Source organism: Pelophylax lessonae (assembly GCF_965119305.1).
Source record: "Pelophylax lessonae genome assembly, chromosome: 12".
Classification (NCBI taxonomy): domain Eukaryota; kingdom Metazoa; phylum Chordata; class Amphibia; order Anura; family Ranidae; genus Pelophylax; species Pelophylax lessonae.
In genome coordinates this window covers 177,107,892-177,131,002 of record NC_138779.1, presented here as the reverse complement: position 1 = coordinate 177,131,002, position 23,111 = coordinate 177,107,892, and the positions used below count along the sequence as shown (strand labels likewise).

The 23,111-nt window shown below is 44.7% G+C and overlaps 1 protein-coding gene across 1 annotated transcript in view; it reads right to left on the bottom strand.

Annotated features, from left to right (window-relative positions):
• Positions 1–23,111, bottom strand: part of LOC309568009 (cathepsin D-like) — a 96,552-nt gene that overhangs the window by 13,060 nt on the left and 60,381 nt on the right. The window contains exons 5-6 of the mRNA XM_082273574.1: positions 9,384–9,583; positions 6,239–6,361 (exon numbers count right to left, since the gene is read on the bottom strand). Coding sequence (XP_082129700.1) covers positions 6,239–6,361; positions 9,384–9,583 — 323 coding nt within the window. The remainder of the gene's footprint in view (positions 1–6,238; positions 6,362–9,383; positions 9,584–23,111) is intronic.

The following is a 23,111-nucleotide window of genomic DNA, read 5'->3' as shown; positions in this document are numbered from 1 at the left end:
TTAAAATGCGCAAGGGGTTCTTCACTGTAAGAGCGGTAGGGATGTGGAATTCTCTTCCACAAGCAGTCGTATCAGCTGGGAGCATTGATAGTTTCAAAAAACTATTAGATGGGCACCTTAGAGACCACAACATACAGGGGTATACAATGTACGGTTAAAAGCAAACACACACACACATCATAGGTTGAACTGGATTGACTGATGTCTTTTTTCAACCTCACTAACTATGTAACTATGTAACTGGCAGACCGATCAGGTCCGCCTGTCCATTTTTCAGGCGGACCCGATCTGTCCATCCATTGTCCTTTATGGAGCAGCGGGTGTAATGGACATGTATTCTGGGGAATGTAGAATGCTGCAAAGGGATATGGCATTAGATGGTTCTTGTAGAACCACTATGATTTAAAATGGCCCACCCCTAATTAAGATACGTTCTCCACCTACAATGGAGGGCTGAACAAATAGAAAAAAAAGTGCCCCTGAAATTTTTTTGGAAAGGTTGGCAACTATGCAGGAAGGAGTCCCACTGCAGAACACATGAAAGGGTCCTGCTGTGGGACCCCAATAAAGGGCCCTGTGATGGGAGTAAAGGGCCCTGGGTCAGTGGCAATGGCCCAGGGATGGGGTCAGGGGGGCCCTTAATGGTTTCTTGCAACGGGGCCCTGAAGCTTCTAGTTACACCTCTAAGTTGTGCATTAAGATTCCAAGCTGGGAAGTGCTCACAACCATGGTGGACAGGGTTGTCTTTAGATATCAAGCTTCTCTTGGCACACCTGAATTATGATGCTTTTTTGTAAAAGCTCCACAACATGCAGGAATTAATTTGTTTAGTAAAAACTACTGATAAAATGCATTATTTGAGGTAACAAGCTGGCACACTACCAAAGGAGAAAGGAAAGATGGTTCCTGTTTTCTGAGGGCTAAAGAGCTTTATGACTTCCTCTTCACATCAACTTTAACATACAGCTTTCTTATTGAATTTAGCCACAAATGTCCATAGGTGGGTAAAATAAGGAAAAAAGTTATCACAATTTTTTATTTTTTTAAAAAATACAAAAAATAAAAGTACAAGAAGCCAACTTCTAGCTTTTAAAGCTTGCTGCTGATCCCTTTAACATGGTTGGCCTAGTCACTACCCCACAAGAGAATTTATGGCAAATACAGTAGATTGCAGTAAGGGCAACACACTAATTCCCAACAAAATATTTTTATAGTTTTGTATCTCTGCATTTACAATGTGCCAGCTCCAGTTTTCTTAGTGCTTCTTCCCTGAACTTCCTGCATCAAGTACAACATCAAAGGGGACAGTGCAGTCTCCAATAAAACTACGTATCTTGGAGAAAGAAGAAACAGCAGAGTGACTTGCCACTTTATGCTTAGTGCCTGTGCGTTTTGGGGGTAAAGTAGCCCCCTCCAATCCAGATATCAGGGCCAGGTACTTGGGGGCCATCTGATTTTAGGTGCAAACTTTGCCCCCCTAATGACCAGGCCATTTTTTTGCAATTTGCACTGCATTATTTTAAAGGACAATTGCGTGGTTGTTCGATGATGTACCTAAAAAAAAATTTTTTTGGTGGTATTTGATCACTTTGGTATTTGGTATTTTGGTATTTGGTATTTTGGTATTTGGTATTTTTTAACATTTTAGGCCAATTTGTTGTCTGCTACATAATTTTGGTTAAAAAAAATCGCAATAAGCGTATTTTGATCGGTTTGCGCAAAAGTTATTGTGTCTACTAACTACGAGAAAGATTTAGGTCATTTTTATTGTTTTTTTTTTTTTTTTACTAGTAATGGCGGCAATCTACGATTTTTAGCGGGACTGCTACAATGCAGCGGACATATCGGACCCTTAACTGACATTTTTGACACTTTTGGGGGGGATCAGTGACATTACTACAATAATCAGTGCTAAAAATATGCACTGCTACTGTAATAATGACACTGGCGGGAAAGGGGTTAACATGGTGGGTGATCAAGGGGTTAAATGTGTACCTAGGGGAGTGTTCCTAGCTGTATGGGGGTTGGGCTTTTGAAATGATAACAGAGACCTTTGATCCTATATAGAAGGATCACAGGTGCTCTGTGATCATTCCAGAGAGATGTTTACAAAAGCTGTCCGTCCTTCTCTCTCAACGGAGAGCGATCGTGGGTGGCTGGCGGCAATGGGAGCCACATGCATCAGAGTCCCCGCTGCCAAATGCGGGCAAAAGCGCACTGCAGACGGCGAGCGCTCGCTCCCTAACTGCAGGTGCGGGACTGACGTAGAGCTACGTCGATTCGCGCAGGAGGGGCTGCCTGCCGCAGTAAAACTGCGGCAGGTGGTCGGGTAGTAATTAATGCTGAAAGACCCATCCACGACCCATCTTCAGTGTTCTGACTGAGGGCCAATATTTCACAATACATGGCCCCATCTATTGGCCCCTCATTGCAGCAAAGTTGGTCTTTTCCTTTTGCAGAGAAACAGCCCCAAAGCATAATGTTTCCACCTCTGTGCTTGACTGTAGGGATGGTGATCGTAGGGTCTTAGTCAGAATTTTCAAGAAGAAGCACATTGAGGTCATGGAATGGCCTAGCCAGTCTCCAGACTTCAATCCTATAGAAAATGTATGGAGGGAGCGGAAACTTTGAGTTGCCAAGACACAGCCAAGAAACCTTAAGGATTTAGAGAAGATCTGTAAAGGGTAGACCAAAATCCCTCCTGCAAACCTGGTAACTAACTACAAATGCCTTACCTCTGTGCTTGCCAACAAGGGTTTCTCCACCAAGTACTAAGTCATGTTTTGTTTGGGGATCAAATACTTATCTTACTCACTGAACTGCAACTTAATTTATAGCATTTGCATCATGTGTTTTTGGTTAATATTTTGTCTTTCATTTAAAATACACCTATGATTAAAATTATAGACCCCTCATTTCTTTGACAAAGTGAGAAAACTTACAAAATATGCAGGGGATCCAATAATTATTTTCTCCACTGTAGCTGAGCTCCTCCATGCTTCTTATCAGTTTGCTTGTCCTTCCCTGTACTTTCTCCAGTTCCCTGATATCCTTTTTGTGAACTGGTGCCCAAAACCTAACTACATATTACAGATGAGATCTTACTAATGATTTGTACAGTGGCAAAATTATATCTCTCCTTCTATCTGGATTCTATACCTCTCTTAATAAAAGGAAGGACTTTGTTCATTTTGGAAACCATAGCTTGGCATTGCATGCTGTTATTAAGCTGATGATCTACCAGAACACCCAGATCCTTCTCCACCATTGATTCCTCCAGTTGCACTCCCACTAGTATGTATGATGCATGCATATTCTTAGCCCCCATGTGCATAACTTTACATTTATCAACAATAAACCTCATTTTCCACAATTGCCCAATTAAACAGTGCATTGAGGTTGGCTTGGAAGTTGGAGACATCATTTAAGGATGATATTTCACTGCAAAGCTTGTTGTCCCATGTCCCAGCTTGGTATACCATGTCAACAGTCACCCCTCTGTTCAAGGTTTTGCTCACCTCCTCATAAAAAAAAAATCTGATTTGTCTGGCAACTTCTGTCTTTTATGAATCCATGTTGAGTTTTGCTGAAAATTATTTTTTCTGGCAAAAACTCACGTGGTCTTTTATTAAACTCTCCAGTATCTTCTCAGTTATAGAAGTTAAACTAACAGGTCTATAGTTACTTGGGAAAGACTTTGACCCCTTTTTAAATATTGGCACCACGTTGGCCTTACGACAATCTAGTGGTACTATTCCAGTCCTTAAAGAGTCCCTAAAAATTAGAAACAATGGCTATGAAATGACAAAGCTCAATCCTTTTAGGAACAGTACTCATTGGTCCAGGTGCTTTATTCACCTTTATTCTGTCTAAATATTTCCGGACCATATCAGTTTTAAGCCATTGTGGATAATTTAGGGCTGTATCTATATCATCCCCATTATTGACATGAGCTCCCCCATGCTCATTTGTATACACAGCTGAAGAACGTATTTAATAGATTTGCCTTCTCTTTGTCCCCAGTCACCCACTCTATAATATTTTGTAAAGCGCCTACATGCTCAGACCTGACCTTTTTACTATTAATATATTTGAAGAATTTCTTTGGCTTTGTCTTACTATCTTTTGCAATCTGTCATTCGTTTTGAACGTTTGTGGTCTTCATTTCCTTTTTACATATTCGGTTATATTCTTTGTAAAATTTAAATTATAATAATGTTGCTTCATTTGTATATTTTTTAAAAGCCCTTTTTTATAATTTATAGTTTTAACTTTGGCTGTGAGCCACATAGGTTTTATCTTAAGTCTTTTAAATTTCCTGCCAATGGGAATAAATTTTGCAGGGTGTTCACATACAGTCGTTTTAAAGAATTCCCATTTCTGTTCTGTAGTCATCGATGCCAATATTTCCTCCAAGTCTAAGTCTTGGAGAGCAGCCCTCATCATTGGAAAATTTTCTCTCTCTTAAAGGTAAGTGTCGCTTACCTGACTGTAAAGCCAGGGGCGGTTCTACATTAAATTGCTCCCTGGGCGAGACTCCCAGCTAGGTCGACATGCATATTTGGAGACTGCATGAGTTTGCGGACATGCTGTATTGCAGATAGCATGTCATACCAAACAACCGTGCAGATGCTGAAGCGGTACGACCCCCACCTCCTCAGACAAAGACTGGGCCTCAGCCTTTATAGCAGGGTCTTTGGTGTTGTCTCTCACCTCAATTAAAGCCTCTCTCACGGCAGCTCCGTGGTACCTCATGGGCTCAACCATGGTAAGTATAACAGTGTCTGCTGGTATATGATGGATTCTATTGGTGGGTGGGATCGTAAATCCTATTGGAAAAGTGCCCAAAACACACTACAATAAGGAATTTTGTAATAGTTTCACTGGAAAAAAGTTAATGGTTCACAATGGTATTTAATAGGAACCATTAGAATTTCTGTGATGGTTTGTATATTAGGCTTTTACTGTGTTTTTTTTTTTTTTTCTTAGCAAGGTAAGCATAGCATGCATCATAAGCAAGAAGGCTAACAACAAACCTAAGAGTTAACGTTAGACCACTAATTAACAAAATGACATGAATACCTTAATCATACAGAGAGAATATTGTTGCATACATTTATCTTTTGCCCGTTTCTCCTCATCTTCTTTTCTTTTTTTCCTAAATTGGGCACCTGACAGCTTTGGCCTTTTTCTTTCCATCGCTGCGTTTACTAAGTAATCGGCAATCAACAGATTTCCCATCCCCCAACGCTGTCACTCACGACCAGAAGTCAAGACTAAACCAATTCACCTCCATATCATAATCATTTTTTATTACCTATTTTTATTAGCCATTTCACACAATTAAATAAATAAAAAAAATGTGCAAATTATTGGTCTGTGTTTAAAATATTTTGAATGAAATGTGCGTTATTTGTAAGAAAGTCCCTCCCCTCTCCGCTCGCTCAGCTTCTGTGCGGCTCCTTCAGCAGCAGGGGCAGCGCAGGTATCATAGATAATAGAAAACCGCTTAGCAGCACAGATGATTTTTTTTCCTCCAAGTTCGTGTGCCACCCCCCACGTGTCATGAAAAAATGCCGCCCCGGGCGGCTTCCCCATTCGCCCATGCCTAAAACCGCCACTGTGTGAAGCCCTAGATGATGAGAGTGGCCTTTTGTGCAATTCCCATCTAAGCATTCCTGGTAGTGGAGACAGGGGCTGCTGGAGTAGTGGAAGGGCATAGGAGCCAGGAAGCTGTATTAGTGAGCTGTAGTTTGGAGACACAGGAGTTCTTCCAGTGGTGTTAGGGAATCTGGTCACAAGCCTTGTTCAGTGGCAGCCAGGCAGACAGGTGCAGAATCAGGATCAGGTTCAAGGTTGTGAACCGTCAGAAGTCGGTAATTTGCTCGTAAAATGCATTAAGATAAAAAAAACCTTCTGCCTTTATGATCACTTTAATATAATACTTTTTTTTTTTGGGCCTTTGGGCCACACGACCTGTAAGTAATTATGTGGTTATCTCTGGGTCATACAACCAAAATAATGTATGACTGGATTACATGAATCTGCTGTTCACAAAGGGTAAGGAGTAACTGTCAACTGGCACCTGCATATTTCCCAGTGGCACAGACACTGTCCTGGGGTTCCCAGAGTAGCAAGAGCAATGAATGGCAGTTGTGTCCCTCCCCCTTTCATTTTTTACATTTTTCCGCACCATGTATCTTCTAAAGGATTAAGGAATAATTAGTGAAATACTTACTCATCAGTCTTGATTTGCCAGTAAGCCATACGAGTTACATTTAGATAGTGAAAATCTCCCGTGAAGTACTTAGGGTCTGTGCCTCCCAAGAGAAGTTCTCCTCCAACTGCTGCAGCAGGATCTCTTCAAGTGTAACACATGACATACATATAGAAATTAGATTATTTGTGGTGGCATTCTGTCAATGAAGGCTTCAAAGAAACGCTAAAAGAACATCTGGTAGGCTACTATTAATTCCACTGGTAATTTTATTCCAAGACTTCCTTCTCGTAATGTGTATTGTTAACTTCATGTTTTAGTTTCCATGAACACCTAATGACTTTAAAGATTTGTGAAATTCTTGTCCCTTCATTTTTTAGGACTAACTACTCTGCAAATTTACTTCTTCAATGTGTGTGTCGATACAGTAAATATAAGAGGACAGCTGAACATGTTAGCCCAATCCGACTGTCTTTTGGCATACATAGGTATATGTCTGGTAAGGTTGAATAAAGACAAAGGTCCATGTAGCTCAACCTATACATGTGTATATAATGCTACAAATTTCCATATCTCTGTATACTGTGTTTACTGGGAATTGCATCTAATAGTATTTTTATATATCTGCCTTTTCAGCTTATACCACTAACTGTGGAAGAGAGTTCCACATCTTTTCTACTCTAACAGTAAAGAACTGTTTATGTATTTTAAGAAAAAAATGCTCATTGTCCAACTTCATTTTGAGGCTGCATGTTTTTTCCATAGACAATTTTCTCCCAATACTTTAGTCATTATTAAAAGATTTGTATATTGTGATCATATCCCCTCTTAAGCGCCTCTTCTTGAGGGAGAATAAGTTTAATGTTTGTAGTCATTAGGGATGATCGAACGGTTCGGGTTGACCCCTATACCCCTATACAAAAGTTCAGATGTTATGCCTGCCTCCAAAGACGCCCAAAAAATGCCCAAAAAAACGCCTGCGCCAAAAAAAAACACCCAGGTGTGTTACATAGTTACATAGTAGCTGAGGTTGAATAAAGACAATAGTCCATCCAGTTCAACCTGTGTAGGTGTGTGTGGCTGTAATCATCTCACATAGCCCTTAATGTCCTGATCCTTGAGATGTAAGTCGTTGCAGGCGTTTTTTTGGGGGCATTTTTTAGAGGGTCTTTGGAGGCAGGCATAACATCTGAACTTCTGTATAGGGGTATATATACACACACACTTATATGTATTTATACACATACACATACACATATATAGGTGTTATAGCAGAGAAGCCATATGCCTGTTAATTATTTCATTAGCGCAAGCATAGGTTTCTGCTACTTTCACACCTATATATGTGTATGTGTATATATACATACATGTGTGTGTGTATATATACCCCTACACAGAAGTACAAATGTTTTGCCTTCCTCCAAAGACGCCCAAAAAATGCCCCAAAAAACGCTAGCTACAAAAACGCCCAGGTGTGTTTTTGCAGCAGGCGTTTTTTTGGGCATTTTTTGGGGGTCTTTGGAGGCAGGCAAAACATCTGAAATTCTGTATAGGGGTATATATACACACACACTTATATGTATTTATACACATACACATATATAGGTGTGATAGGAGCGGAGACATATGCCTGTTAATTATTTCATTAGCGCAAGCATAGGTTTCTGCTACTTTCACACCTATATATGTGTATGTGTATATATACATACATGTGTGTGTGTATATATACCGCTACACAGAAGTTCTGATGTCATGCCTGACTCCAAACATGTCCTCAAAAAAGCCCAATAAAACGCCTGCAACAAAAAGCCGGGTGTAAAAGTAGTGAAGCTACTAACCTGTTCTATATTAATTCTAATACTAATAATCTGGTTCTGGACATGCTACAGAGCTAAAACTTCACAGGTACACTTTTTAGACACTAAACACCCAGACACTAAATCCAAAGAAATCTTATTTTTCAATAATTGGCTCTCTATCAAAAATGACAATTTTTAAGAACTTTTTTTTTGTGTGATTAATAGTCCCTGGGGTATGAACCAGAACCCTAGGCACTTTTTAGGGGCATTTATTTGGTTTTAGGGCTTCAAAATGGTGCTTTTTGATTACCGAAGTTCGGGTCCCATTGATTTCAATGGGGTTCTGAAATCCGGGCCGCCCCCCCCCCTCACTCCCTCCTCGCTCCCTTCTCACTGGTTGTGATTGACAACAGCAGGAGCCAATGTCTCAGCCAATTAGTAGAGCGAGACCCAAGAGAGCTGAGGCTCCCATGCACAGCGCTGGATTTGATTTTGGCAAGTATTGGGGGGGGGGGGGGCTGTAGGAGGAGCAGCACACTGAACTTTTTTTTACCTTCATGAATAGAATGAATTATGGTAAAAAAAACATCAGTCTTCACAACCACTTTAAACAGCTAATCTCAAGGGGAACAATAGGGATTTAATACAGTTTTTAGCACTGTCCACTCAATCATTTCCCTTGAGACAGGCCAGTTGGGTGCTTAAGCACCATAAACATTAGGGCTGGCCACAAACCATTGGAATCTTGTCTGGTTCGGCAGGAATGACTGAGATTCGAACTGTGTATGGCAAGGCTGAATGTACCAAGTTGATCGACCAATCAACTTGGGTACAACCAGACTGCTGCATTTACTTGCAATTATTGCTAGCGGTCACTGTCTTATCGCGGCGGGCACGGCTTCTCCCGCTGGGAGAACACAAAGTCTATGCCGCAGGAGAGATTCCCCTGTCAGCACTGTCTGTTTTGAATTGTGCACATTTTGTTCCTGCAACCCGTGGTTGCAGGAAAGAAATTTGCAGCGTACAGTATATGGCCTGCCTAAGGAGAACCTAGATGTGGAGGTGCAGTCTGACTAACCTCAGACATTTTTGCTGGCCAAAAATAGCCAGGTCAGGAAGAGTCTCATGTCTATGGCTGTCTATTACTTAATGTTTAATTGATCAATGTCAAATTTCTGGCAAACCATTATTTAAAATACAAAGCAGCTTATATTTACTTATAATACATGTATCAGACCTATAGTGATTTCCAGTAGAATAGATAGATAGATAGATAGATAGATAGATAGATAGATAGATAGATAGATAGATAGATAGATAGATAGATAGATAGATAGATAGATAGATAGATAGATAGATAGACTGACCTATTCAAGTAAAATGAGAAGACATTCTTTTCCAGTAGTTTCTGCTCCATCATATTGTCAAACAAGGGAAGGACCCCATCCACAGATATACTGGGATACCCCAGTCCGAGAATGCCATCAAATCGGGCAGCGAGAAACACAATCCCAGGCTGCTTCACTGCCTCTGCGAATGTTTGGTTCTGGATACGCAGACCACCAATCTGTGGGAATACAGCACGACAATGTGACATTGATAACAGAAAACTAGACCACAAACTCACCGTGTAGTGTAGAGGTCACTGACAGCTATATATTTTAGAATACAGTAAACCCCCCTCCATTGCGGGGGTTACGTTCCGGATCCAGCCGCGAAAAGTGAAAATCCACGAAATAGAAAAACCCTATTAAAATGCATTGTAGGCATGTTTTTTTTACTGTCACTGTACGTGTAAAAGCATTTTAAGGTCTTTAAACACACTTTTAAAACAATAGAAACTCATTTAAACACATAAAAGATACTGAGAGACATAGCAAAAGCTATGGAAAACACAAAAATATTTCATTTTTAACCACTTGCCTTCTGTGCACTTAAACACCCTTCCCATCTAGGCCAATTTTCAGCTTTCAGCGCTGTCACACTTTGAATGACAATTGCGCGGTCATGCTACACTGTACCCATTTGAAATTTTTATCATTTTTTTCACACAAATAGAGCTTTCTTTTGGTGGTATGTAATCATCTCTGGGTTTTTTATTTTTTACAAAAAAAAAGAATAAAGACAAAAAATTTTGAAAAAAAAAAAAAGTTTTTCTTATTTTCTGCGAGTAAATTTTGAAAATAAATTTTTCTCCTTCACTGATGTGCGCTGATGAGGCGGCACTGATGGGCACTGATAGGCTGCACTGATGGACACTGATGAGGTGGCACTTATGGGCACTGATGAGGTGGCACTTATGGGCACTGATGAGGAGGTACTAATATGCCGCACTGATGAGCACTGATAGGCGGCACTGAGAGGTGGCACTGATGGGCACTGATAGGCGGCACTGCTGGGCACTGAGAGGTGGCACTGCTGGGCACTGAGAGGAGGCACTGCTGGGCACTGAGAGGTGGCACTGCTGGGCACTGACAGGTGGCACTGCTGGGCACTGAGAGGCGGCACTGAGAGGCGGCACTGATGGGCACTGAGAGGCGGCACTGATGGGCACTGGTGGATGGCACTGGACACTGACGGGTGGCACTGATGAGCAGCACTGATGGGCAGCACCATCAGTGCCCACACTCAGTGCCCATAGTGCTGCCAGTCAGTGCTCATCAGTGCCTAGATGAGCAGGCACTGATGGGCACTGACTAGCAGCACTATGGGCACTGATTGTGGGCATTGATGGGGGGCACTGATGGCGGGCACTGTGGGCACTGATGGGGGGGCACTGTGTGTATGTTTTTACCTTTTATTAATCAGGGCACTGGTGATCGGTGCCCTGATTACATTGCTGTGTGTCCCCGGCGCTGTGAGGCTCCCCCTCCTTCCTCACACTGCAGGCTCTGTGTGAGGAAGGAGCGCCGGCGATGAGAGATGATCTCATATGTTTACATATGAGATCATCGCTCATTGGACGGCCAGATCACGTGGTGAATGGCCGCTGTGATTGGCCATTCACCACTATCTGTGGGAGCGGGAGCGCGCTGGGGGCGTGTCACTGGGAGGCCGTTTAAAAACGGCCTCCCGAAAATTCGAGTCCGCGCTGCAGCCGTATATAGGCTGTAGCGCGGACGGGGGGTGGTTAATGATTTACATAGTAAAATAACATTACAAAAAAAACGCAATATACCGGGACCGCAAAAACTGAACCGCGATGGAGCGGGGGTTTACTGTATATGAACCTCAGAGAATATGGTTTCACATATAAAGGGTTTAATAAGTGTAGCTTTTTGGATATATATATTTTTTTTATTTGAACTTAGGACCAGATACCAAATTGCTTATAGGCAAACAAACATAGTGCCCTTAATAAAGGCTGCCATTTTTAATTTAAATTATGTCCAATTTCTGGTGAAATTCGAGCTGTAGGTGCCTCTGTTGGCACCACCAGCCTCAACAAAGTTTAACTGTTTAATTGATTTTTGTCTAAGGAGCCGGGAAGAACAGCATCCTTCTTATTCCTGACAGTTTTCTAGTCCACCTGTAAATAGTTTTTGGTGTTTCTACTCAACTTTGTTTGCTTCAGCTCCTCCTCCTGCATTTATCATAAAATAAAATTAATTTAGGTTCAACAGGTACAGCAGAAACCCTCATAGCCTCAGCAGGTGTGCCGACCCAGGAAAGCAAGCACAGAAATTTCACCAAGAGTCCCTTAGAGCTATATAAAATTGTCAGGTGTTTTGACTCTCCAAAATCTAACAAACAGAATTATTGATTTTCAGAGAGCTGGCCTTTTACCTACACAAAACAACTTAGGGCTTGTTCACACGGGTGGCTGGGGGGGTGGTCAAAAAAGTGGTTGAGCCTCATTACCGCCTCCTGAACACCCTCCCTCTCAAGCTGCTATGGCAGCTGGATGGGGTTGTACACATGCTGTAGCCGTGATACCTTGCTTCTTCCCCCATGTTGGATTTGCATAGTTGCCAACTGTCCCGTTTTTGGCGGGACAGTCCTGCCAAATAGGACCTTGTCCCGGCAAATTTATACTCCCGGGACTTGTCCCGCCAGTGGGGGAGCGTGGGGGAGGCAGGAGGGGCCGTCTGACCTTTATTCTTGTCTCCATGCTCTCAGTGAGTCCAGCCGTCATTATTATGTTCCCTTCGTGCTCAGGATGGCCGGCGGGTGCCCTGTGATTGGGCGAACTGTGGCGGGGGCTGGCCACTGACTGTGCCTGTCCAATGAATAGCGTAACTTCGGGTACGCCCCGCCCGCATGCCCCGCCCTCACACTCTGCACGCTCAGACTGAAAACACAAGGCTACGGGACGTCCTCTGAACAAGAACATTCCTCCTCAAGTGAGTCAGTGTGCAGTGCCTGCCGGCAGATTTATTTACAGATGATGTAATGGGGACAAGGTGAGAGCAGAGAGAGTCAGACTCACTGTCAGTACTATTTGTAGAGTCAGTGGTGAAAAAAAAGACAGATTATACTGGAGAAAATGAGGGGATGCCTCCTGGGATGCTAGAGAGGGGGCAGATAGTCTCAGCAGTGGCTGACAGCTGGAGAAAGAGAGAGAGACAGAGGGGCCAGCCCAGGACTGAGAGAGACACCCCCTCCTCCTCCTCTATCATCTGTACTGGGAGCAACTCCACCCCCTCCTCTACCACCTGTACTGGGAGAAACTCCACCCCCTCCTCCTCTACCACCTGTACTGGGAGCAACTCCACCCCCTCCTCCTCTACCACCTGTACTGGGAGCAACTCCACCCCCTCCTCTTCCTATACCACCTGTACTGGGGGAAACTCCACCCCCTCCTCCTCCTCCTCTTCCTCTACCACCTGTACTGGGAGAAACTGCTCCTCCTCCTCTAGAGTGGGGAACAGGATTATACTGGCAAAAATGAGGAGATGCCTGGGATGCTAGGGAGCAAAGTCTCAGCAGTGCCAAACAAAAATTCTGTCTGGAAGAGAAAGATAGGGAACAGGGAAAGAATACAGAGGCTGCCTCTATTCTCTTTTTGTCCTGTCTTTTGCCGTCTCTGTAATCTCTCCCTGTTCCCTATCTTTCTCTTCCAGACAGAATTTTAGTTTTATGGCACTGCTGAGACTATACTCCCTCTAGCATCCCAGGCATCCCCTCATTTTCTCCAATATCTGTCTTTTGTTCCCCACTCTTCTCTAATAAACAGCACCCTGCTCTTTTCTTCTAGTAGTCACTTCTGTAAGGGTCCTTTCACACGGTGTACCGTCCGACGGAGTCCGTTCTGCTCGATCCGCTAATCCCTGCTGAGCAGGCGGATGACAGCTCCGTCTCCGCTCTGTGTACACAGACGGAGCTGTCAGATCCCCGCTGTCCTCTATGGGGAGATTGGATGTCCATTCTCATCCGATCCCATCCGCCAGATGGATGGAAAATAGAGTTTCCATCTGTCCGGATTTCACGGACAGGATTGGATCAAATAACAGCCTTAAGTTTAAAATTCCCCTTTCAAATTCCTGTTATTCTCTCTTTATTGAGTAGACCCTATAATCTGATAAGTAGGTGGAGATTATGCGGAGTGGGTGGAGCTTTGTGGAAGTGGGTGTGGTAAGTAATTGATAGCTGTGCTGAAAAGTGTCCCTGGAAATGTTTTTCAAATGTTGGCAACTATGGATTCGGTGGGCAGGTCTGACTCAAATATGACCATTCAAGTGTTGCAGGCTTTTCAGGATTAAAACACGTGGTGAGAAGGTGACATATCTACCTCCAAAAAAACTCTGCAATCCTGGCTAATCTAGCTAATCTTTCTAGTAAATTATGCAAAATGTCTTCACCGGTGTTTATTCTAAATAGCTTCTTGGCTACAAATCAAGGTTTCAAACCGTACTTTATTCTGAACCTGCTTAAACATATCATGTAGCATAATGAATTACATTAATAATGCATGACAGGCAGCCAACCATTGTAATTTTCACCACCTCGGCCTTGGAAGAAAATAACCATCTTTATTTAATTATGGAAAGCTAGCATTGGCCACAGAGACCAGTGCTGTGCCACAGAGGTCTTCAGTGCTGCAGATGAAGCCCCGGTTTGGATAAAATACATCAGTTATCTCACAAAGTATCATGGTATGTTTACTGGTTTTTGGAAGCTGCAGTGCTACCTGTACACTGAATTGTATTAATTTGTTTTTTTTTCTGATTACTGGTAGTGCAAAGGCTCAGTTCCTGATAGAAGTAGTTTGTGTCATGGTCAGTATGTTGTCTAAAACCTACGGAAATGGTGACGGTGTCTGATAACTAATTGTACTGAATGGTTCTACTCAATGCATGCTTTATAGTGAGTAATCTGTCCTTGTGGCTGAATTTGTTTTAAAAATCAATAGCACACTCTTGGAAAACACTTGCAATTAGTCCAGGGTAAATGAAGGAAGAGGTGAGAGGTTTCACCTCTGTTTTCTTGCTATATTTCCAATACCCTGGCAGCAAAATCCTCTGTGGGATAGACCGCTGATGTCAGGGTGCCAGAAAACCAGACCACACGAAGATGCAAGTAAAATAAAGCAGTTTATTAGGGCAACAACAATAAACGCACAGCAAGAGTGAGGAGCGAAATCAGGAACAGCCGGGTCAACTCAAGAAGTGGTAGTCATCCAATTTGGGATTGAGTCTAGAGGTGGGTAGTCATCCAAGTCGGGATCGAGTCAAGTAGTGGGTAGTCTACCGATGCAGGGTCGTCTGCCGATGCGGAATCGAGAGCCAGGAAAGTCGTCAGCCATGCCAGGTCATGCACGGAAGAACAAGGAGAACAGAAGACTGCTAGCAGTGATGCACCTTGGAGCACAAACACAAAGGCAAGGACTGCAAGCCCTCAGATGATATATATAATCAGGTGCACAACATCATCACTGAGCGACGCCCAGGCAGCAAGCAAGTGTTGATGCAAACATCTTTATAAGAGACAGCAGTCTGCACATGTTCAAGATGGCTGCCAACAGGAAGGCAAAGTAAGACCTTGACAGTACTCTCCCCTCAACACCCCTCCTCCACGGAGCAAAAAATGGTTTCTGAGGAAAGCGAGCATGGAAAGCACAGAAAAGGGCGGGAGCATGAACACCAGTGGAGGGAACCCAGGAGCGCTCCTCAGGACCATAACCCTTCCAGCGCACCAGGTGTTGAACCTGATCCTGGAACAGATGAGAATCCAAGATGCTGCTAGCCTCATACTCCTCATGAATGCCCATAGGAATGGGACAAGGACGAGGAAGTATAGCGATTGCTAACCAGTGGCTTTAAAAGTGACACGTGAAAGACATTGGAGATATGCATGTCAGGAGGAAGGTCAAGGGCATAGGCCACCAGGTTCACCTTATGGAGGATGCGTAAAGGCCCAGTTTAGGAGAGAGCACCCTAAGGTCGAGATTACGGGTCGACAACCACACCCTCTCTCCGACCTGGTACGAAGGAGCACATAAATGTCTCAGTTCTGCCTGGAGCTTCCGACGCTGTGCAGAGGCCCGTACAGACTTGAATCTGCACCCAAGATGGATGGAGGGCATGAAGATGATTCTCTACAGCCGGGATGTCCTGTGGTGCGAATGACCCAGGCAACACAATGGGTTGGAACCCATAATTGGCCATTAATAGAGAAATTCTAGAAGACGAGTTGATGGCAGAGTTCCTGGCAAACTCTGCCCAGTGTAGCAGATCAACCCAATTATCCTGATAGTCAGAGATATAGCAGCAGAGAAATTGATCCAGAGCTTGGTTGGAACGCTCAGCGGCTCCACTAGCCTGCGGATGGTAGGCCAAGGAGATGGAGAGTTGAACACCCAACTAAGAGCAAAAGGCGAGCCAGAACCTGGAAACAAACTGGCTCCCACGCTCTGAGACAATCTCCTTAGGCAACCCTCCCTGGCAAACACAGAGGCAAGCTCCTGAGCGATAGGCAGCCGCTTAAACGAAACACAGTGCCACATTTTGGAGAACCAGTCAACAACCATGAGGATAACTGTGTAACCTCGAGACGCAGAGAAGTTCCACAATAAAATCCATGGGCAGGTGAGACCAGGGACGCTCCCCATTGGGAACGGGATGCAGTAGGCCCAAGGGAAGATTTGTTCTGGGCACAGACTGAACAAGCATCCACATACGCAGCAACATCAGTGCGGAGAGATGGCCACCAGGACTGATGGTAAATAGTCCAAGACAACTGTTTCTTACCAGGATGAACGGCAGTCTTGGAATTGTAGAATGTGCGCAACAGTCTGATGCGCAACCCCTCAGGTACAAAATATTTGCCAGCAGGTCTCTCTGTGGGAGCATCAGGTTGGGCAACCAAGATCTGTTCCCCAAGGGGAGAGGTTAAGTTGGTGCGGGTGGCAGCCAGGATATGATCCCAAAGGTATGACTGGTGTCGGCATAGAGTCCTCCCTGGACAACTCAGAATACTGATGAGACAAGGCAACAGCTTTAACATTCTTGGAGCCAGGCAAATAGGGCACCACATAGTTAAAACGAGACAAGGATAAGGCCCATCTGGCCTTAAGGGGTGTGAGCCTCTTGGCCTCCAAGAGATACGTTAGATTCTTATGATCGGCGAGAATGAGAACTGGAACCACAGAACCCTCAAGCAAGTGTCTCCACTCCTTGAGAGCCAGGATAATGGCCAAGAGCTCTCTGTCTCCAGTCTCGTAATTGCATTCAGCTGTGACAGCTTCTTGGAGTAGAACCCACAAGGAAGTAAAGGTCCATCAGGTGTCCATTGCTGAGACCGGAGGGCACATACTCCCAACTCAGATTCATCCACCTATAGGACAAAGGGCAAACTAGGATTGGGATGAGACAGAATGAGAGCCAAAGTGAAAGCAAATTTGAGGGCCTCGAAAGTTTGGATGGCAGCAGGTGTCCAATTGTTGGGATCGTTGCCCTTCTTAGTCAGATCTGAGATAGGTTTGGCCAAAGAGGAAAAGTTCCTGATAAATTTCAGATAGTAGTTGGCAAACCCAAGGAAATGCTGAATGGAATGGAGACAACTGGGGGGAGACCATTGTAGAACAGCCAAAACCTTCTGAGGGGTTCAAGGAGAATCCTTCAGCAGAAATGATGTAGCCGAAGAAGGCAACCTGAAACAGGTGGAATTCACATTTCTCAAGCTTTCAGAAAAGCCCATTCTCACTCAACCATTGCAGCACTCGTCTGACATCCAGGTAGTGTGATTCAATGGAGTCCGAGTAAATCAAGATGTCGTCCAAATAGACTACCACGCATTTCTGCAACATATCACGAAAGACATCATTGATGAACTCCTGGAAGATAGCGCATTGCACAAGCCAAAGGGCACTAGATATTTGTAATGACCGGTTCTGATATAAAACGTGGTCTTCCACATATCGCCCTCCTTGATCCTTACGAGGTTAGGCGTGGCCCTTAGGTCAAAACCGTTGCTCCCTTTAGGCAGTCGAACAATTCAGTAATCAATGGAATCGGGTATGCATTCTTAACCGTGATGCGATTGAGGCCCCTACAATCAATGCAAGGTCTCAACTCACCCCCCCCCTTCTTTATGAAGAAAAAAACAGCACCAACTGGAGAAGTGGACTTGCGAATGTGCCCCGGGAAAGCGCATCTGTCACGTACACATCCATGGCCTTATTCTCCAAAACTGAGAGAGGATACACCCTGCCACAAGGGGGAATGGCACCAGGTGGTACGTTTTTAGCACAATCGTGTGGACGATGAGGAGGAAGAGTACCAGCGTTCCCCTTGTCAAATACATCTTAATACTTATGATACTCAGTAGTCGACTATGAATCCGAGGAGGTACAAAGTACCTTAACAGGCCCATGGATACAAATAGTGCCACACTGTGGATACCAACTGCCAATCAAAGGTCAGATTATGTTTCTGAAGCCAAGGGTACCCCAAAACAACAGAGTAGTGTGGGGACGATATAACCTGGAAACAGGTCCACTCCCTGTGAACAGTCCCATCGCCATGTGAAGCAGAACAGTCTAACCTGTGCCGGTTGCCATCAATCGCCTCGATGACTAGTGGAAAAACGTGGGGCTGCAGGGGGATAGGATTCACAGCAGTAAAGGTACTGTCAATAAAGTAACCGCCAGCACCAGAGTCTACCAACGCCTGAGTACCCACCAAAACTGCTGCCCAGGAGAGGACAACTATGATTAGCGGTTTATCTTTACGGGAACCTGGGGATTAGGAACTTCCACCTAAGATCTGCCCCTGACAGGACCTTAGGTGCGAGCGTTTCCCGGAAGGGTAGGACAAGATTTCAGGAAATGCCCACCAAGGCCACAATACAGGCACCAGCACTACCTCCTCCTAAAGGCCTGCTCAACCTTGGAAAGGTGAGTGAACCCCCGCTGCATAGATTCACAGACAGATGCATCATCCCCAGGAGGCGTGGGAGGTGAGGGAGGAATGGATGGGGAAGAAAACGTAGGAGCCAATCTGGTAGAAGACCTCTGCAGGTGCTTCTTAAACGATGGTCTCTCCCTGAGCCTGGTATCAATCAAAATCAGGAAAGATATGAGAGGCTCGAGCTTGTCAGGGAGATCCTTGGCCACCATCTCATCCTACAATGCATCGGAGAGACCATGAGAGAAGATAGCCACCAGGTCTTCATTATTCCAGCCCACCTCTGGGCAGAGTGAGCAGGCACATCGAATACCCTACGAAAGGAGGCAACAAAACTCACGTAATCAAGTATCTCAGAATTATAATTTTCCCATAATGGATTCGCCCAGGCTAAGACCTTGTCCGAGAGCCACGAGATTAGAAAGCCCATCTTGGACCTGTCAGAGGGAAACACCTGAGGATTCATCTTAAAATAAATGCACACTTGGTTTAGGAAGCCACGACACTGAATTGGTTCACCCCCATAGCGCTGCGGGAGGGGGGCTGAACCAGTCATCCCTCTGGTAACAGCGACTCCAGCTGCAGCTGCAGGGGCGCTAGCAGCAACAGGAGAAGCAGCAGGAAGAACAACTGGCCTAGCAGCCCCAGGAGCAAGGTGTGCTGTGGGGGAGCATGGGGAGCGTAAGAGCACCTGCATCATCAGGATTCATTGCCCTTGTATACAGTCAGGGTGCCAGGAAACCAGATCACATGAAGATACAAGTAAAATAAAGTGGTTTATTAAGGCAACAACAAGAAATGCACAGCAAGAGTGAGGAGCGAAATCAGGAACAGCGGGGGGGGGGTTGGGGAGTCCAGAAGCGGGTAGTCATCCAAGCCAGGATCGAGTCTAGAGGCGGGGGGTCATCCAAGCCGGGGTTGAGTCCAGTAGAGGGTAGTCTACCAATTACGGATAGTCTGCCGATGTGGGGTTGTCTGCCAATGCGGAATCGAGAGCCAGAAAAGTAGTCAGCCAAGCCAGGTCATGCATGGAGGAACACGGAGAACAGAAGACTGCTAGCAGTGATGCACCTTGGAGCACAAACACAAGGGCAAGGACTGCAAGCCCTGAGGTGATAAATATAGTCAGGTGCGTAACATCATCACTGAGCGGCAGTAGGCAGCAGGCAAGTGATGATGCAAACAGAGTTTATAAGAGACAGCAGTCTGCACATGTCCAAGATGGCTGCCAACAGGAAGGCAAGGTAAGACCTTGACAGCTGCCTGATTGGGCCACAGCATTGCCCCGTAGGACCAGTTGCCTGGCATAAGTTGTCTGCCCCCTGACTATCTCTGGACTATTGGCCTGCTTTAGCATGCTTGAGTGAAACTGGGATATGTATTTTCCTGCAGGTGTGCAGGTGAAAAGAAGGGGAGTCCACAAGCAGACTACAGCTGCCAGTGTGGAGGAGCGGGTCATCAACACTGATGCAAAATTAGTGGGAGTAAGGTCATTAAAAAAAAAAAAACATTAAGTAAACACAAAAATGATATACTGTGGGAAAAATAATTATTTGATCCCCAAGCAAAATATGAATTGGTGGAGAAACCCACGTTGGCAAGAGGTAAGACAATGGAACTGCCGGAATGGGGATGCACACAAAAATGGCCATGCACAGGGAACGGGTTGAAACACAGGGCCGGTGCTACCACTAGGCAAACTAGGCAGCCGCCTAGGGCGCATTGCCACCTAGGGGCGCAGCCATGAGTCGGCACTCTCTCTCCATCATTAATGATCCTTGTGAGCTGAGGGGAGAGGTGGCAGTGGGCGAGGAAGAAGGGACAGAGGAAGATGATAGGTGTCTGGGGCAGTGGCAGAACTACCAGGCCTTGGCTTTCCACCGCTGTTTGGGGGGGCCCCAATAGGCAGGAAGGGAGCCCACCGGAGTGCTGCCTGCATGATGATCCTCTTCGGCTGGAGCTGAGTGGCCTAAACCCAGAGCAGCAAGTGATACTCTGCACTTAGCTGGTGGGCAGCCATTCACGTCCCTGGGTCGATATTAAGAAAGGAGCGGAGGAGAGCTGAACCTGAGCCGGAGCTCGGCACTGACTGCTGCTTCTCCATCCACCACGAGCTGGTTGGAGCCATAATGAGCACTGTGGTCCAGAACAGGGGATCGGGGTCCCGGGGTGTGACATGGAGGATCCCTGGTGTAAAAGGGAATCAAGATCACCAGGTTTGCCATGGTGAATCGGAGTCACCAGGTGTGACATGGGGGATAGGGGTCACTGGGTGTAACAGAGGTTCGGGGTCACCATGTGTGCCCTGAGGAATTGGGGTCCCTTTGTGTGCCATGGGGGATTGATGTCCCCAGGTGTGACATGTAAAAACATCAGGGTCTCTCCGAGTACGACATGGAGGAACATCAGGGGCCACTGGTGTGACATAGAGGAACTTTGAGGTCACTGGGTATGACAGTATGACATTGAGGAATATTGGGGTCCCAGGATGTGACATGGAAAAACATCAGGGTCCCTGGGTGTGACATAGAGGGACATAAGGACATGAAGGAATATGGGGGTCACTGGGTATGACAGCATAACATGGAGGAACCATCAGATCAGGGTCACTGGGTATTACATAGAGGAGTTTTTAACCCTTTCCCTTTTTATTTATTTTTTTTTGGGGGGGGGGGGGGGCGCAAGTAGCTGGTCTTGCCTAGGGCATAAAATAGTCTAGCACCAGCCCTGTCAATGAGGCCTAAAACAAAGCAAAGGAATTCCAAGTTGAACAATGATACAATCAGGCAGCATCTTTCTGATAGAATTCTCCTTTTAATCAGGGTCTCCATCAGAGCCCTCCTTACATCAGAGTTCACATGAAGAGTCTCTCCTTACCTCAAGGTCTCCATCAGAGTCCCCTTTACATTGGATAATAGAAAGACAAGGGTGACCAGCGCTATGGAAGTGTATAGATAATATGTAACAGACAGGTGTAAGCTGCCAGCAACAAAACCCCGAGGGGTTAAGATAATAGAAAGTGCAAAAGAAGTTGCCCCAGCGCTACCTCTAAGTGACACCTTGTCACTTTAAAATATATGTGCCATAGTGTGAATGATTGGAAAAACAGTGAATAAAAATAAATATAAATAAATAGTGCACATATAAAATTAAATAATCCTTTTGTGAACAAGGATATTTCTTTGTGACCACTGTGAGAAGGTGCTCATGTGCAAGTTTCAAATAAATAAATGAGTTGAAAAGATGAAATTTTTATTCCAATCAATAAATAGATTAAATGAATTCAGTGCAATAAATAAACAAATTAAATCAATTCAGTGCAATAAAAGACAAATAAATAGTGCCACTGGATAGTGTGCCAGTGTAAAATTATAATATTGCTTGTAGAAGGTGCCAGTGAGGCAAGTGAAAGGAAGAAAATCCCACTGTGAGAGAAATCAATGAATGAAGGTTGCATACACTAGCGTGGCCACTAGATGTCGCAACTACAATACGACCTGTTTGGTAGTATTTGCTGGATTAGGTGAGCACAGTCATGAGGGTTCCTTCTCCACGGCGAACAAGTATTGCCAGTTGATGTCATGTAACATAAGAAAAAGGGGACCCCATTTGTGCAGTAAAATAAGCGGCAATTTGAAAAGAGTATAGACACACTCACGGTGTAGGCTGATAGCGATCAGTTGCGGTCTCCCGGGAAGCTTCCGCGTTCCACGGTCAGATGCTGTTGAACCCGGAAGTGACGTATGACGCAATGGACCCGCCTTACGCGTTTCGTCAGAGGACGTCTGCTGAAGCGGCCGTTTCAGCAGACGTCCTCTGACGAAACGCGTAAGGCGGGTCCATTGCGTCATATGTCACTTCCGGTTTCAACAGCATCTGACCGTGGAACGCGGAAGCTTCCCGGGAGACTGCAACTGATCGCTATCAACCTACACCGTGAGTGTGTCTATACTCTTTTCAAATTGCCGCTTATTTTACTGCACAAATGGGGTCCCCTTTTTCTTATGTTACATGACATCAACTGGCAATACTTGTTCGCCGTGGAGAAGGAACCCTCATGACTGTGCTCACCTAATCCAGCAAATACTACCAAACAGGTCGTATTGTAGTTGCGACATCTAGTGGCCACGCTAGTGTATGCAACCTTCATTCATTGATTTCTCTCACAGTGGGATTTTCTTCCTTTCACTTGCCTCACTGGCACCTTCTACAAGCAATATTATAATTTTACACTGGCACACTATCCAGTGGCACTATTTATTTGTCTTTTATTGCACTGAATTGATTTAATTTGTTTATTTATTGCACTGAATTCATTTAATCTATTTATTGATTGGAATAAAAATTTCATCTTTTCAACTCATTTATTTATTTGAAACTTGCACATGAGCACCTTCTCACAGTGGTCACAAAGAAATATCCTTGTTCACAAAAGGATTATTTAATTTTATATGTGCACTATTTATTTATATTTATTTTTATTCACTGTTTTCCCTTTACATTGGAGTCCACATTAGGATTCCACATTACATTATGGTCCCCATCAGAGCGGGCAATGTGCACATCAGCTGTGCGTCATATCTTTTGGCCCACGGGGTATGATTTAGAGACCCCTAAACTGCAGCGCCTATGTGTAGTATGTCCTTATCTGGCACCAATCAAGTTCAAATATTTGTATTCTGAAAAAATCTTAAAGTTTGGTAGTGAGAAGTCCGTAAACCCATTGACTGTCAGGATTGTACACAATGA